Source organism: Gigantopelta aegis, chromosome 6 (genome assembly GCF_016097555.1).
Source record: "Gigantopelta aegis isolate Gae_Host chromosome 6, Gae_host_genome, whole genome shotgun sequence".
NCBI classification, from domain to species: Eukaryota; Metazoa; Mollusca; class Gastropoda; order Neomphalida; family Peltospiridae; genus Gigantopelta; species Gigantopelta aegis.
Genome location: NC_054704.1, coordinates 33383359 through 33399844, shown reverse-complemented (window position 1 = coordinate 33399844; position 16486 = coordinate 33383359). Strand labels below are relative to the sequence as shown.

At 32.5% G+C, this 16486-nt stretch overlaps 1 protein-coding gene across 4 annotated transcripts in view; it reads left to right on the top strand.

Annotated features, from left to right (window-relative positions):
- Window positions 1–16255, top strand: part of LOC121374077 (trafficking protein particle complex subunit 13-like) — a 104446-nt gene extending 88191 nt beyond the window's left edge. For 2 of the 4 annotated variants that reach the window (XM_041500984.1, XM_041500987.1), the window contains exons 5-12: window positions 1368–1440; window positions 2198–2242; window positions 3333–3341; window positions 7165–7292; window positions 8302–8503; window positions 9367–9467; window positions 10602–10755; window positions 15395–16255. In XM_041500984.1, the coding sequence (XP_041356918.1) occupies window positions 1368–1440; window positions 2198–2242; window positions 3333–3341; window positions 7165–7292; window positions 8302–8503; window positions 9367–9467; window positions 10602–10755; window positions 15395–15493 (811 nt within the window). In that variant the 3' untranslated portion in view covers window positions 15494–16255. Of the gene's footprint in view, window positions 1–1367; window positions 1441–2197; window positions 2243–2740; window positions 2750–3332; window positions 3342–7164; window positions 7293–8301; window positions 8504–9366; window positions 9468–10601; window positions 10756–15394 lie in introns of all 4 variants that reach the window. The other 2 variants (XM_041500985.1, XM_041500986.1) reach the window with 2 other exon arrangements.
- Window positions 16256–16486: the final 231 nt, after the last annotated feature.

Genomic DNA, 16486 nt, shown 5'->3' with positions numbered 1-16486 from the left:
AAAATGTATATAAATACATATATAACAAAATAAATAACAAAAGTCAAAACAAAACAAAGCAAAACACAAAAAGAAAGAAAAAAAGAAAAGACTAAAGAAACAGTAGTTGTTAATAACTTAGATGGGCATGCCTAAAAGGTTAAAGATAAATTGTGCCATTTTGTGTAGGTGTCCAAATACAAAATAGAAGCTTGAATAACCAATCAAGATTTGAAGCCCATTCTAAAAGTGTTATCCAACAAACCCCATTAATAGCTCATAAGAGCAGAACAATTGTTTTAAAAAGCTGATGTTCATACTGAACTAAATCACATAGATATATATTTGATCTCAGCACATGGATCCCCACCTGCCCCCATACAGGCGGGTCCACTCCAGTGGTAAGGGGAGGGAAGGAATGCAGCCGGGGCAACCTATCACAAATTATCCATAATGAGCATGACTGAACCTTAAATGGATATTAAACCAGTTCCAACCTGTTAGTGTGTACCAGCCTTTGTGGTCTAGTGGCTAAGACTGATAACAACTGGGTACTGTGTTTTAATGGCTTACCAGCATCAGTGGTGTAGTGGTTAAGTCATTGGGCATTAGGCTGGTAGCTACAGGGTTCACATCCCGGTACTGGCTCCCACCCCGACTGAATTAAAAGACTCAATGGGTAGGTGTAAGACCACAATACTGACTTTTCTCTTATTAACCACTAAAAACTAACCTTCTGTCCTAGACAGACAGACAGCCCAGATAGCTGAGTTGTGTGCCCAGGACAGTGTGATTGAACCTTAATTGGATATAAGCACGAAAATAAGTTGAAATGTAATTATTTAAAATCATAATAACGATGCAATAAACATTGTATTTCCATTAATCATAAGTAAAACCTAACACGACATTTATTAATTGTACAAAAATAATCCCTTGAAGTATACTTTGTTATCAACATTTTAGAGCACAAACATACAAAACTAACTGATACAAGTATTGTTTATATGTGTACCACTGTCAATTATGGCACTTCCGTCATAGTTGCATTATGTAATCTAGTGGGATGATGTTTTACATGTAAGAGGCATTATTAGGACTAACTTCGATAGTTTTATATATGGCAACACTGAATGTCAGTACACAGCCATGGTAGTCTGAAATTTGTTTAATGTTTAATCAAATAGCAGGAGTCTCCTGCGGAATCATGGAGGGTTGACAGGTCTGGTTTATATGGCCTGAATAAACTCGGTACTGATATTTCCATATTGACAGTATGTACAAGTAGGATTTATATATGTATACAATATTTTTGGCAAATTCTGTCATCCATATATGTTATTTTTCATGCTTTAACTTTAAAAAACATTGTGTTCTTGATATTTCAGCCTTGTGTGTGCTGTCAGTTATACAACCAATTCTGGAGAAAGAATGCAGTTCCGAAAGTTCTTTAAGTTCCAGGTATATAGTAATAATTTTATTATTTTTTATTGTTACAGACATTAGAGTATTATAACATTATATTACAAGTTTCAGTTTTCTAAGACTAATATAGAAAACTAGCATTTACAAAAATGTGTGTTTTAGTTCTCATGCATTTGCAAGTCCAGTATTCTGGCAAGGTTTCTGCCAGAGGGTATGCAGGATAAAATTACATACCCTAAAATACTGGAAATTAATTGATATATTTTTATAATTTTTAAATAGATGATAGTTATAGAAATGATGTTTAAAATTTGTTAAAATGCTTGAAATGTGTGTCCAATTTCAAAACATTTTAAACCCATAACCACCTAGTAGAGACACTTAGTATTTTTGTTTTTATTATATACCCACAAATTATTTTCTGGCAAAGATCCTGTCTGGTTTAGTAAGGCATTTATATTATACTACCGGTACTACTGATTACTTATGCATTCACAAAATACTTTTTGTACTCTCAAGTGAGCTTCAAGGGCATGTGTTTATAAAACTTTAAAATCTGGATTTAAGACTATTGGAAATTCTGTAGACTTTATCTTCATGTTATATGTATGATCAAAACACAATCATAATTACAAAATATTTGTCCTATTGATGACTTCCTAATTCTCTTAAAAGTAGCACCAGCCTTGCTGAGGTCTATGTATGGTTTTCATGTTATATTTTCTTCAGCCTTGAAAAATCAATGATATCAAAGTCCATACTCAGTTTAATAATACCTATTGGCTATTTGCAGGTTCTGAAGCCTCTTGATGTTAAGACCAAGTTTTACAATGCTGAGGTATGAGATAAGCTTTTTGACTTTATGTTTTTCCATTGTTTATTGGATGTGCATACAGGATTAGACACAAGATTTCAAATACAAATTAAACATGTCCTTACTGTAGTAGTATATACTGGTCTAGCCTTTATGTTGAGAGTATCTCTATTCTGGTCAGGTATTATTTTGAAAGTATCTACTGGTCTAGCCTTTATTTTGTAAGTATTTTCTGATATAATTCATTTTGAAAGTATCTACTGGTCTAGCCTTTATTTTGTAAGTATTTTCTGATATAATTCATTTTGAAAATATCTACTGGTCTAGCATTTATTTTGAAAGTATCTCTTATGGTCAAGCATTTATTTTGAAAGTACCTACTGGTCTAGCATTTATTTGAAAATATTTACTTGTCTAGCATTTATTTGAAAGTACATGTATATACTTGTCTAGCATTTATTTTGAAAGTATCCACTCTGTTGGTCTAGCATTTATTTAGAAAATATCTGTCTTCTGGTCTAGCATTATTTTGTAAGTATTTACTGGTCTAGCATGAAAGTATCTACTGGTCTACATAACATGTATTTTGAAGGTACTGATCCAGCTTTTATTTTGAAAGTATTTACTGGTCTAACATTTATTTTAAAAGTACCTTGTGGAACAGCATTTATTTTGAAAGTATCTACTGGTCTAACAGTTATTTTGAAAGTATCTACTGGTCTAACAGTAAGTATCTTGTGGTCTAACATTTATTTTGAAAGTATCTTGTGGTCTAACATTTATTTTGAAAATATCTACTATGCTGGTCTAACTTTTTTTAAAGTATCTACTGGTCTAGTATACAGATCTAGTATTTATTTGACATTGATTGCTTGTCAACATCCTGTATTGAAATTATTTCCTGCTCTAAACATTTTTTTAAAAGTACAGATCTCTTTCTCTAACTTTTTATTTTGTAAGCACTTTCTGGTCTAAGATCCTAATAATAATTGTTTTTTAAATAAAAAATATACTTTTAGTATTGTAAAAGATTAATTTATATATATCTCCAGTTAATGCTTCATTAAATAGGATTGTTTTCTCTTTTCTCTATGAATGGTGTATTAATAAGCAGCATTTCATTGTAAGTGGATTATTTTTTTATAATAAGACTTCTTTGTTTGCTACAGATACATGTAGCTTTTGCCTGTTGTACCCTTTTGCATCAACTATATAAATATTACAACAATTTTTCCCAAGAAAAAGAGTTGTAGGTTAATCATACGTTACTTTCTAAGTTTTAAAAATATTTTTAGATGGTAAACACATGCAATCATGGAAACAATCTCTAAGCTGCATATTAACAATTTGTAACAATAACGTATCATAGTACGTCTTTTTGTTCATACCAAGTACTAACAGCAGAGGGGGTTCTTTGAAAATTACTCTTGTAACCTACATAACATTATGTACAATGTTCATAAGTACAGATGAGGTTTGCAATTTGTACCATCTGTCTTCAGGACAATAAATTGATTTGATTGTAGACATAGGCTCATTCTTGCATCCAGTTTGAGTCTGACAATAATATTCAGCTTCAGTCCAGATTCTAAAGGTTTTATCTTCTTCTTGGATCTGTTAAAAAGAATCTGTATATCATGGAAGTTTCTCGCAGTGTATGTGTTGTTAATGGATGTTGTCATAACCAACGGATACTAACTGAATGGCCTCTAAGACTAAAGAAATACTTTCTGTCTGACATGCTTTTATACTTGCCTTACATTATGGGTTTTCTGCAAGGTCTATCTTTAAAATCTCTGTTATTTGTTGTTGATTTTCTCATATATTTCCTGTTTGTCATGGGTTGGTAACATCTTTCTGTCATTTTAAATTCTCTCTTTAAACAGTGGCAGTGGCTAATTTATGGCAGTGGTTTTCCTTATTAACATTTTAAATTTTTCTCTTAAATAGGTGATGAAATGCTCATGCTAGCATGTGGAAATGGTCTCATCTTGTTATTCCTTGTTGTGTCTGTTTATCTAATGAGAGTGTAGAATGCATGTGTTGTCATATTATATATTTTTAAAAATTAAATTAAATTAAGAAAATACAAGTTGGTTAATTTTTAAAGATTCATATTATAGAAATATCCTTGAACATGAATTTGTAAGAGATATTTATCTTTCTTTCATAATTGCCTAGTTTTACATCGTTAAGAAACTTTTAAAATCATATATCAGTTATTTCATTTTTATTACTAATTACAATTATACTAGTGTTTTATTAATTTTCATTTATTGAAAATTGAAGATAAATATGAAACTGTTAATATTTTACAAATTGCAAGACTTAGTTTGCTTATTCTGTTATTATTGCCCATATATGGATAGAGAGGTGTGGGTAAAGATTTTGCAAACTTTCCTTATGAAAAGATCAGTTTTGATCTCATATTAATAATATGCAAGAAATCCTAAAACAATTTTTCCATGGTCTTGTCAACTCCCCCATTTGCCATTATACACATTTACTGCTGTAGCAGAAATGATCTCAGGTCCAAGGCAAGTGTGTTCAGTTGTTGAAACATAAATGGGAATCAGTTCCAGGTGGGAGTGGAGGACTTGTCATCAGCGATATGTCACGTTGATGTTTCACTGCTATTAGCTTGACAAACTTGTACATTTTCGATATCAATTGAAAAAATTTCATGAAATGATATAAGAATGACAATGTGTAAATAAACAGAATACCCACTCACTTTTCGGCTATATTGTTTATGATGCATTCATGAAGTGATGCTGTCCTTCACTCACTAATGACTTGCAAAGGATAACATCAGTTCCCTCATGCAAGATAAACAGTATTTCCTTGTTGGTCATTGAGTATTCTCTAAACATGTGTATGAACATTATTAAATCTTTGTAAGATATTTTTCTTGTTCTAATATTCAGAGAAATTGTACATTGTAACCCATCAAAACTGGACCCTCTATAAATTGGATTTCCCTCCAAATCTAATCTCTTTGTAAATATCAGTACATAACATAACTTCGCTAAACTGGATATCCATTAAAACTGGACTTATTACTTGGTCTCAAGGGTGTCTGGTTTACAAGGGTTTTACTCTATAACAAAATGATCCAATAAATGTAAATATCTCATTGGTGTCCTGTACAAACCTTGTTTCTGCATCTTCAGCCATTTATATTCCTATATATTTGATGTAATTTCAAGTCCTGTGAAAACCTTGTAAACTCCCTTAGATTGTACCAGTGTTTTTCCTTTTCCTATGCTGAAAACAAGGACAGACTTGAACAATTTCTGCCATCAGGTCAGAATGCACTATCTTTTTTCTTCTTCCAAAACACTTGTAAAGTACTAAAATGCTGATTTGAGAATTGCATGATACTGATGGTCTGCATAATCAGTCCTGAGCTTTTAGCAGGATACAATGTATTTACAGACCGTTACACATCTGCTGGTTTGTCAATAATGAAAAAAAAAAAAACTCCTGAGCTCTCTTTTCATCACAGTTAAAGCATAAAATGTAACACGCTGTATATTTCCTGGTATGTTTATTAAAAATAGATTGCCATGACATTATTTATAGATTATTCTTACTCTAGATGAGTAACAAGCTAAAACATGATAACTAGTTTTCTTTAAAGGTGGAAGCTTTCCTCGCCACATCATTTAATACAAATACAAAATACAAACACAGCTACAGTTGTAATAAATCTGATTATTGTCAACTGTTTTTATACAGGTTTTAAAATATTTTGAAACACAAAACAGTGAAACAGCACGAAACGCGATTTTGAAAATAGTTAATAATGCAGTTTTTACCAAAATTATAGCTGGACATCACAGCTGTATTTATTCCAGTGAGCTCGGCCCGGGTGCTAGTTTTGACTTAGTAAACTAGTCTGAGAATGGTAGTCTTCTTTGTGGCAGTGCAGACAGGATGTATTGTCTGGTAAAGGATCTCCTTGGGAGTGGCTGTCCTCTTATAATAGATGAGGCACTAGCTAGAGATTAATGGAATCAACCACTATTTTTCTTATAATAGATGAGGCACTAGCTAGAGATTAATGGAATCAACCACTATTTTTCTTATAATAGATGAGGCACTAGCTAGAGATTAATGGAATCAACCACTATTTTTCTTATAATAGATGAGGCACTAGCTAGAGATTAATGGAATCAACCACTATTTTGCCAAATGAGCATTTAAGTAAATTGGGGGGCGGGACGTAGCTCAGTGGTACAGCGTTCGCCTTATGCGTGATCGATCTAGGATCGATTCCCGTTGGTGGGCCCATAGGGTATTTCTCATTCCAGCCAGTGTAACAAAGGCCGTGGTATGTACTATCCTGTCTGTGAGATGGTGCATATAAAAGATCCCTTGCTGCTAATCGAAAAGAGTAGCCCACGAAGTGGCGACAGCAGATTTCCACTCTCAATATCTGTGTGGTCCTTAACCATATGTCCGACGCTATATAACTGTAAATAAAATGTGTTGAGTGCATCATTAAATAAAACATTTCCTTCCTTCCTTCAACTAAATTGAGCAGAGATTCAGTTTTAATAATACTTTAAGTCAATTTTGGCAGTCTATTTACCAAATTAAAACAAAACAAGTTATATTAAATATTCTCTTGTTTTTTTTTGTTGGTCAGTATACATTGAAATCACTCAAAACCAGACCCTCTGTAAACCAGAATTCACTCAAAACTAGTTCCTTTTTAAATATCAGTACAGAACAGAACCTCTCTAAACTGGATACCCCTTAAAACTGGACTTTCTCTTGGTCCTGTGGGTGTCCAGTTTAGAGGTGTTTCACTGTTCTAATATTACGGGAAACACAGGATATAGGTATGTCTTAATAATATCTAAAAAATCTCTGAGAAAAAACGAAATCAGCAGAAGATCTATAAATGTGTAATGGAGGACTGCGTTGATCTGTTCCAGTCTGACGACGTGTATCTGGAAGCTCAGATTCAGAACATTACACCGGGACCCATCTACATGGAACAAGTGAGTCTCGACCCGTCGCCCCAGTACACATCGAAACAACTCAACTCAATGGAAGGAGATGGGTATGTTTACTCAACATGTTCACTGAAATTAAAACAACAATATTATATTATTGTTGTTTAGAATTATATCTGTACAAGTCATTGCAAGGAATATTTTAATAAAGCCATACATGATAATAAAAATTAAAGATTTTAAAGTAATAAATAACACACATCTACTTTTATTGTATCCACCAATGTTGATACTAATGTGCTGACCTTGTGGAGGTGGACAGCGAAAGAAGTTCAAAGATAGAAGGAGTTGCCAGATCGGGAAGAAATGAGAAGGAATTTAAAGGAGTAAAAGGAAAGGGGGTAGTGGGGGAAAAAAACAAAACAAAAACATGTAATAATAATAGTAATTAAAAAAAAAAAAGTGCTGACAATGGAGTGAAAAAATAAGGGTAGTGATTAATTGCTACCCCAACTTAGAATATGGGGAGCCATTTAAGATATTACCATCTTGATACTATATAAATTCACATGCTAAGGGGAGCTAAAAATTACTCTCCTTGAACTAGTCTCGGGAGTGATGAAGAGATAGTAACCTCTCCCCTTAAATAGAAAGGCCAAGATAATAAACATTATGATGGAATTTATAATTACACATTTTCCCATTAATTTGAGTACTGTTTTACAGTCAGAGTGTGACCGTTTCATGTCTGGTGAAATTTTAAACTCTGAAATATATAGATAATGTTTTATATATAATCATTTGATAGGTTATTTGTTGAGATGTAAATATATAGATAATGTTTTATATATAATCATTTGATAGGTTATTTGTTGAGATGTAAATATTTTAATGTTCAGATTTGTGCCAGATATTTGTTTATGATTTAAACTTTTACAATTGCTATTGTTATCTTTAAATATAATATTGAATTTGCTTTGATTGAGTTTTATCATATTGTTCTTACTCAGTTTTATAACTATATTCAGAAAGACTGCTTTACTAGAACTACTTTATGATTTGTGTTGTTTACCCTCCCCAAACAACATTAATATATGGGTTTTTTTTTCAATCCAGTGAAGATCAGGTGTTTGGAAAGCCTAACTACCTAAATGCAATGGATACACGGCAGTACTTGTATTGTTTAACCCCAAACTCTGAGCTGTATGGAGAGAACAAGGTGCTCAAAGGGGTAACAAATATTGGAAAACTTGACATAGTATGGAAAACAAACATGGGAGAGAAGGGGAGATTACAAACCAGTCAACTGCAGAGAGTAGTAAGTCATTCAGGGTTGTTTCCCTTTAATTTTCTTCATTTAAAACATGAGTTGAAAAATAATCAGTAACAACTAACCGTAAGAATAACAACTGTGACAAGACAAACATTACAATTTCATCCGTTGCTATGCAGTCAGCTATTCTCGTATGAGACACTCATTGTGTGACGTCGCCTTTACCCACTCTCCTGGACAGACAGCCCAGATAGCATGCCCAGGACAGAGTACTTGAACCTTAATTGGATATAAACACGAGAATATGTATAAACAACAACAATTCATGCATTTATACTTATTTCTGTGCTTATATCCAGTTAAGGTTCAAGCCAAGCACACTGTCCTGGGCACACATCTCAACTATCTGGGCTGTCTGTCCAGGATAGTGGGTTAGTAGTTAGTTCTTACCATAGTGGTTAGTACTTAACAGCATTATATCAGATGGCTTAAACATGGCACCACCGAGGCTGGTACAACAACAATAACTATTTTAAAATATATTATATTTCAAAATAAAATAAAAATTTGTTTTTGTTGTTTAACAAATACAGAGTAAACTGATTATTTTGTAAATCTAGATAATAAAAAACTGACTTGTGAATAGTGTGTCTCTTTTGGTCATTATTAGAATTAACATTTACATGTAAAGAAACAGATGGAAAAAACAGTTAAGATTTGTATTATGTATTTGAAAAAACTAGTTCTATGATGAAGGCTATAACTGAATAAGATTTTGGCGTTTTTTACTTCATTTATTTTGTGATTAAATTACAAAAATATTTATTAGGTGAAGTAACATCTTTATAAATAATGAATGCATATATATCAATTACTTATATTATTATTCTCTCTTTTTGTGTTTTTAGGCCCCTGGATATGGTGACATAAGATTGACTGTAGAGTCTGTTCCAGATACCGTTTCCTTGGAAACAACATTTAACTTAACCTGTAGGATAACTAATTGCTGGTGAGTTTTGGGAACTGAAGAAGTAATGTAGTTTAAAACAACTGTGTTTAAAATAGAATTAATCAATAGCAGTTCTCTGTTATGAATACAAGATGGGTGGTATCTACTGGACATCAAAGTAATACAGTGAACTATCATACTCTTACTCTTCTCCCCTTTCTCAAGCTCCGGACTGCCCCCTTTTCTTTTTCAGTCTTTTACAACTCCTTTTTGGTATCCTACTTAATATCCCAGAACGTGTCTTGTGTTTGCCTTTTCTGGCCATTTATGTCATACACCTTCAATCCATTATCAGTTGAGCTGTAGACTTAAGTGTGTTCCGTGGTTTCTTTTGTAACCATGTACTGCTGGCAGATTTTAGTATCTTGGAGCAGGCCAGTTCTCTAGTGACAGAATAGCCTATATGCACACTCTACACCTAGAAAGGAAGTTGAAATAGTTGGCTGGATCATTCCTTCTTTTTTCTGTTTTTTTTACAAGACAAGACCTAGGAATATCTTCTTTGGTAGCAGCAATGTCGGCATCAACATGAACGTTCCATATTTATTTCAGTTTCTCTCAAACTATAAATCGTAGGTCAGTGTAACTTGGTTTATAGTTGCACCTATCGATGTTCATCACAGTTCACTGAAAAGGTTTATGGTATGCGAGTCATTTAATTTCACAGAATTCTTGTCAAATTTTGGGTAAATTAGTTGGTGATTGAAAATGTTATCCAATTTATACAAATTACAAGACTATATACTAATTAGATGCCTACTTAAAGAGAGCACAACAATGATCCATTATAGTGTTATTTGCTTATATATATAGATATATAGACTTAACATTGCGTGTCATTTGTGCATATTTGGCTGACAGACACAAATATGGCTAAGATCCCACACAATGAAATAACATAAGACTGAGTCCATTTGTCAGGTATGGAATGTGGTCCAGCATATGGCTGTGAATACTTTTTTTCAAAGGGATTTATGGAAACATGTACTAAAACACAGAAGTGAATACAAAACTGTACTGGCAACCACATAAATGGACACAAACACAAAGCATCCCTATCTGTGTCCGTGTACATACCGCATTTACACAAGTGGACACATAATTTAACTTGTGCTCTTGTTTTTTTCTTAACAGTGAGAGAACCATGGATCTGACACTGGTGTTACAGAATTTGCCAGGTATAGGGTTAATGTGGTGTGGAATATCAGGCAAACAGCTGGGGAAACTGCCACAGAATGAGAGCATGGACATTCCATTAACATTGTTAGCTATTACACCAGGCTTACAGGTTGGTTACACACAAAATAAACATTTTAGGGTTTCTTAACTATAGAATGTGAGCATGGACATTTCATTGACGTTGTTAGCCATTACACCAGGCCTACAGGTTGGTTACACACAAAATAAACATTTTAGGGTTTCTTTAACATATGTAGCCTGAATGTTAATAAGCAGGAAATTAATCTGTAGAAATGTTGATTGTGTAAATTTATACCAGGTTTGTCAAACATGTTGACCAATCTTGCAGCATTATGATAATAATTAATGATTATGTTTTAATATATTTTGATAATTGTATTTTTACCCAAATTTATGCTGCCATATTGTAGATAATATATATATATATTGTAATATTTCATGAAGTTGTGTAGAAAAGTATGTTTTCATTTTATGATCATGTCTAGGCTAGAATGTTTCTGTATGATTCAGATAAGATATTGGGGGTTGGGGTTGGGTAGTTTTGATTATACATAATTATATTTTGTTTGGGTTACCTTTTTATTGTTTAATCTCACCAAGTTTAAGACATAAAACTGTTTATTTTGTCGTCATTAATCCCTGCACAGTCCTAAGAATATCTCTATAATTGAGTACTCAGTGTTGTCATTAGTATAATACTGGTTAGTAATGATCACTCAAGAAACAGGTACAGACAGTTTGAGGGTAGTGCTTTTATCTGATGTTTGGTCACAGTCAAACATTTGTACCTGTTTTCTTAAAATAAAACAAACATCCAGTAAGTTTAATCTAGTTCACTTGGTCTTCACCTTCATGTATGCAGACTAGAGAAGTAGTTTTCACAAATGGCACAATACATATACAACTTATAAAACAAACATCCAGTAAGTTTAATCTAGTTCACTTGGTCTTCACCTACATGTATGCAGACTAGAGAAGTAGTTTTCACAAATGGCACAATACATATACAACTTATAAAACAAACATCCAGTAAGTTTAATCTAGTTCACTTGGTCTTCACCTTCATGTATGCAGACTAGAGAAGTAGTTTTCACAAATGGCACAATACATATACAACTTATAAAACAAACATCCAGTAAGTTTAATCTAGTTCACTTGGTCTTCACCTTCATGTATGCAGACTAGAGAAGTAGTTTTCACAAATGGCACAATACATATACAACTTATAAAACAAACATCCAGTAAGTTTAATCTAGTTCACTTGGTCTTCACCTTCATGTATGCAGACTAGAGAAGTAGTTTTCACAAATGGCACAATACATATACAACTTATAAAACAAACATCCAGTAAGTTTAATCTAGTTCACTTGGTCTTCACCTACATGTATGCAGACTAGAGAAGTAGTTTTCACAAATGGCACAATACATATACAACTTATAAAACAAACATCCAGTAAGTTTAATCTAGTTCACTTGGTCTTCACCTTCATGTATGCAGACTAGAGAAGTAGTTTTCACAAATGGCACAATACATATACAACTTATAAAACAAACATCCAGTAAGTTTAATCTAGTTCACTTGGTCTTCACCTTCATGTATGCAGACTAGAGAAGTAGTTTTCACAAATGGCACAATACATATACAACTTATAAAACAAACATCCAGTAAGTTTAATCTACAACTTATAAAACAAACATCCAGTAAGTTTAATCTAGTTCACTTGGTCTTCACCTTCATGTATGCACACTAGAGAAGTAGTTTTCACAAATGGCACAATACATATACAACTTATAAAACAAACATCCAGTAAGTTTAATCTAGTTCACTTGGTCTTCACCTTCATGTATGCAAACTAGAGAAGTAGTTTTCACAAATGGCACAATACATATACAACTTATAAAACAAACATCCAGTAAGTTTAATCTAGTTCACTTGGTCTTCACCTTCATGTATGCAGACTAGAGAAGTAGTTTTCACAAATGGCACAATACATATACAACTTATAAAACAATAATGATAGATCAACACAGGTACTGCAAAGCAAAGTACAGCAATAAACTCAACATTAAATTGCTTTGGTGGTTTTGGAAACTGTCAAAGCACTCCCACTTGTTTCTAATTTATTTCAAACTATATGTTCAGTGTGGCTTTCTTTGCCAATCCTCAAATCATACAGGAACAATACAAATATTTGTTTTAATTAAGTTTAATACTATGTGTAAAATAATATTTTATTAAATATTTTACATCACTTGTATAATTTTTGTTGTAAGGCTATGAAATCAAGGCCTCCCAATCTTGACATTGTCATACTGTGGTGGGGATAATACTTTTGTTTATAAAAATTATATAATAATAATTTAAAATAACACCATCACCCCACCACCACCACCAATGTTGGCACTCTGCAAAAAAAAAATCTTGATCTAGGCCTCCTGAAGTTATTTCTGTATATTTAGTGCGTCACTCCACTATTCATAAAACAATACAGGCCACACAGTAAATATTGACCTATGATGTGGGCAGTATTGGTTTTATTGATTTCTGGATCTATGATATCATACACAGTTTAGGATTTTGTTTACTTAATATTGTGTGGCATCCAGAGTAAATTGGTACAGTAGTTTAGCTGTTAAGGATATTGCTGTATGTTGTGATGTGTTTTACCTTCTCATTCTATAGGTATGAGAGATAATCAATATCCAATTTTCTGAAATATTTACTTCAAACAGAGAGAAAGGAAACCACAAATATACTGGGTATAAATACATACAGTCTAAAAACGTCTATTTACCAGTGCTTTAAACAGGAAATTAAAAATCACAATTTAAACAATTATCAAGCATTGATGTAACATACAATATTAATGGATGATTTGGTGCTTACAAACCAGTTACCAAGTATGCCTCATCATGATTTGGTAAACACACAAACTGATGTCATATAGTTTAAAGAGTTTACACATATACATCTCTGTTTTCATTGTAAAATTTTGTAATAAAATGTTAATATAATACAGATTTTTTTTATAACATAAATAGAACTTTGGTGTTTGAAAATTATCTGTGAATGTGAATAAAATACAAAGTTATACCGTATGTGTAAATATATATGGATCTCAAAAATAAAATGGTTTTTTTTAGAGAACAAAATAAAATTGAAGTAATAAATAGAATAATAAACTCATAGAATAATAAAATTATTATCAAATTTATATCCCTTGTAAAAAACTAAAATTAATTAGTCACTCACTGAAACTCATGATAAGTGAAATTAGTTCACTCACTCAGTTTAATAACTTGTAACTCATTCATCATAATATATTTAATTACTGGACCAGGTGTATTAAACATTATGGGGTTGTAGTTTTTTTGCCCTGTCTGAGAAAATTAAAATAAAAGTTGATTTTCTGCTTATAAGTAGGTGTAGCCAATGTGGTAATGTTGATTTTGTTGTGGTACATAAACTCATTAACCTCTATCCTGTAAATATAGTCCAGGCAATGAGTTACGAGAGTTATGTAACTTTAATATAAGCCTGAATAGATCATATTGTCTATCAGACGTTAATCTAGCCTGTAAAATAGTGAGGGGTTTTTTCCTGAAAGTTGGCTCATCACCAAATTGTTAGCAGTAGTAAGAAGTTGAAGTTGTTGTAGTATTTTAGATCTTAAAAACAAACATCATGACACCGACATCAGGGCTCGAACATAAGAATTTCTTTCCCACCGCAATTTAAAAACAAGATTGTCATGAGTGAAATGGCCCACTGACAACAATTTATAGCTTTCCCACAGCAATTTTTTTTTAATGACTTTTGCAGCAAATAAACACAACTGAAAGGTTATTTTGCTGTATGTAGACCTATTTCAAATGTGCTAATAGTGTATACTGGCAGATAATGTACATCAGGTGAAAACAGTTTGCCGTCATTGAGGAGCTTTACGAAGAAACCAACATACAGCAATTTATATCTCAATGACGGCAGTTGCCATCAGTGCCATCGTTAAGTTCAAGCCCTGCAACATGTAACTTGTAGATAATTTTATGTTGGTTTCTTAGTTTACTTTAATTACCAGACTTAACATCAACGTATCTTGAGTCATATTTTGAGCCATTTGCAGTCACTTGCTGTTCATTCTTTCATTTCAGTAATGCCAGAAAATGCTCATTATTACTTTTATTTTGATATAACAATGACACATTAATTATCAGTTAATACTAACATGTTTTTAATGGAAATCTTCAATTGGCTTCCTTTTAAAGATAATCTAACTGCTGTAATTATGATTAGAAACAAAGCTTAAAAGGAAATTTAATATAGAATAGTCTGATCCATTTAAAAGATAATGAAATCATTTTATTGTCAAATCATACCGCAGGCTGTGGTCAGATTTATCTCTTTTTTTTCTCATCCGCAGTCACTTCCTCATAAGTTACTCATTGTCTGCAAAATTTGATTACATTGCAGAAGGGTGTAAATGTATGGAAGTGGGTACAGACTGGTCTGTTTGCATTTACCGATTTCAATACAATCAAATTTAACAGAATATGTTCAATGTGTGAGTAAGCAGGTGCAGATGTAAACGAAACTGATAAATCTGATTGCAGCCTTGATCCAAATAAACATTCATTGTCTAAGGAGGTGAGAAACCTGACAGTAATATACTGTCATTAGTAACAGTTAAATAAGTATTTAATTTAATTAATTTGCTCTTTACTTTCAGACCCTCTCTGGTCTTCGACTGACAGACAACTTTCTAAAGAGAACTTATGAACATGATGACATCACTCAAGTTTTGGTCTTAGATGGCGATATTCACTGAGATCGTGATGTCATTTGGGCATCGTGCAATACTGTTTCTCTGACAATCTCAACATTTTGCTTGTGAAATACTGTTTTCTAGACCAGGTCCAGATACTGAGTTGGTGAAATATGTTTTTCATGCGAGTATGAAAATAATGTACACAACAAAATGCTATTCATATATGGTTGCATTTTTTGTGTTATTTTCATCATTATAAAGCTCCTTGTTTATAAACCGTTGTATTAAACATGTCTGAATAACAAAATGAGTTGTGAAGCAGTGGGTAGAACAGGGAAACCTAAATGAGTATGTAATGATATCTTTTTTATAAACCAATGCTGTTACATATGTTGATGCTGTTGTTTGACGTCTTAATAAAAATTCATATGCATAATTTTCATTTGACACAAGCTTGATACATACCATACAGGTAATAATAATCAATAACTGATGCCAATGAATATGTGTAATTAAGTGGGTGGAACAGTGATGTGAAGGGAGTATGACAATTATCAACCGTACAAAGTGATAATGTTAATTACGGAATATTTATGTATACAGATATATATGCAGAAAGATGTGTATTTTAGTGAGTCTGAAGTGAACAGAGCTCATGTTCATATTCAGGTTGTGATATCAGACCCTGGAACACAGTTGTTTTGTTTTGTTTTTCCTTCTGATAATAGCCTGTATGGTAGTAGTAACTAAATGTTTGTATAAAAATGTTCCTACGGAGTAATTGTAAAGTTCAGCAGAAATGTATTAAAACATCATACACTGTCTTCTGTCTCATTAATCACTGATCGATCCCCATCACTGGGCCCATTGGGCTATTTCTTGTTTTAGCCAGTGCACCATGACTGATATTATCAAAGGTCGTGATATGGGCTATCCTGCATGTAGGATGGTGCTTATATAAGATCCCTTGCTACTAATGGAAAAATGTAGCAGGTTTCGTCTCTTAAGACTATGTCACAATTACTAATAGTCAATGATTAATAAATCAATGTG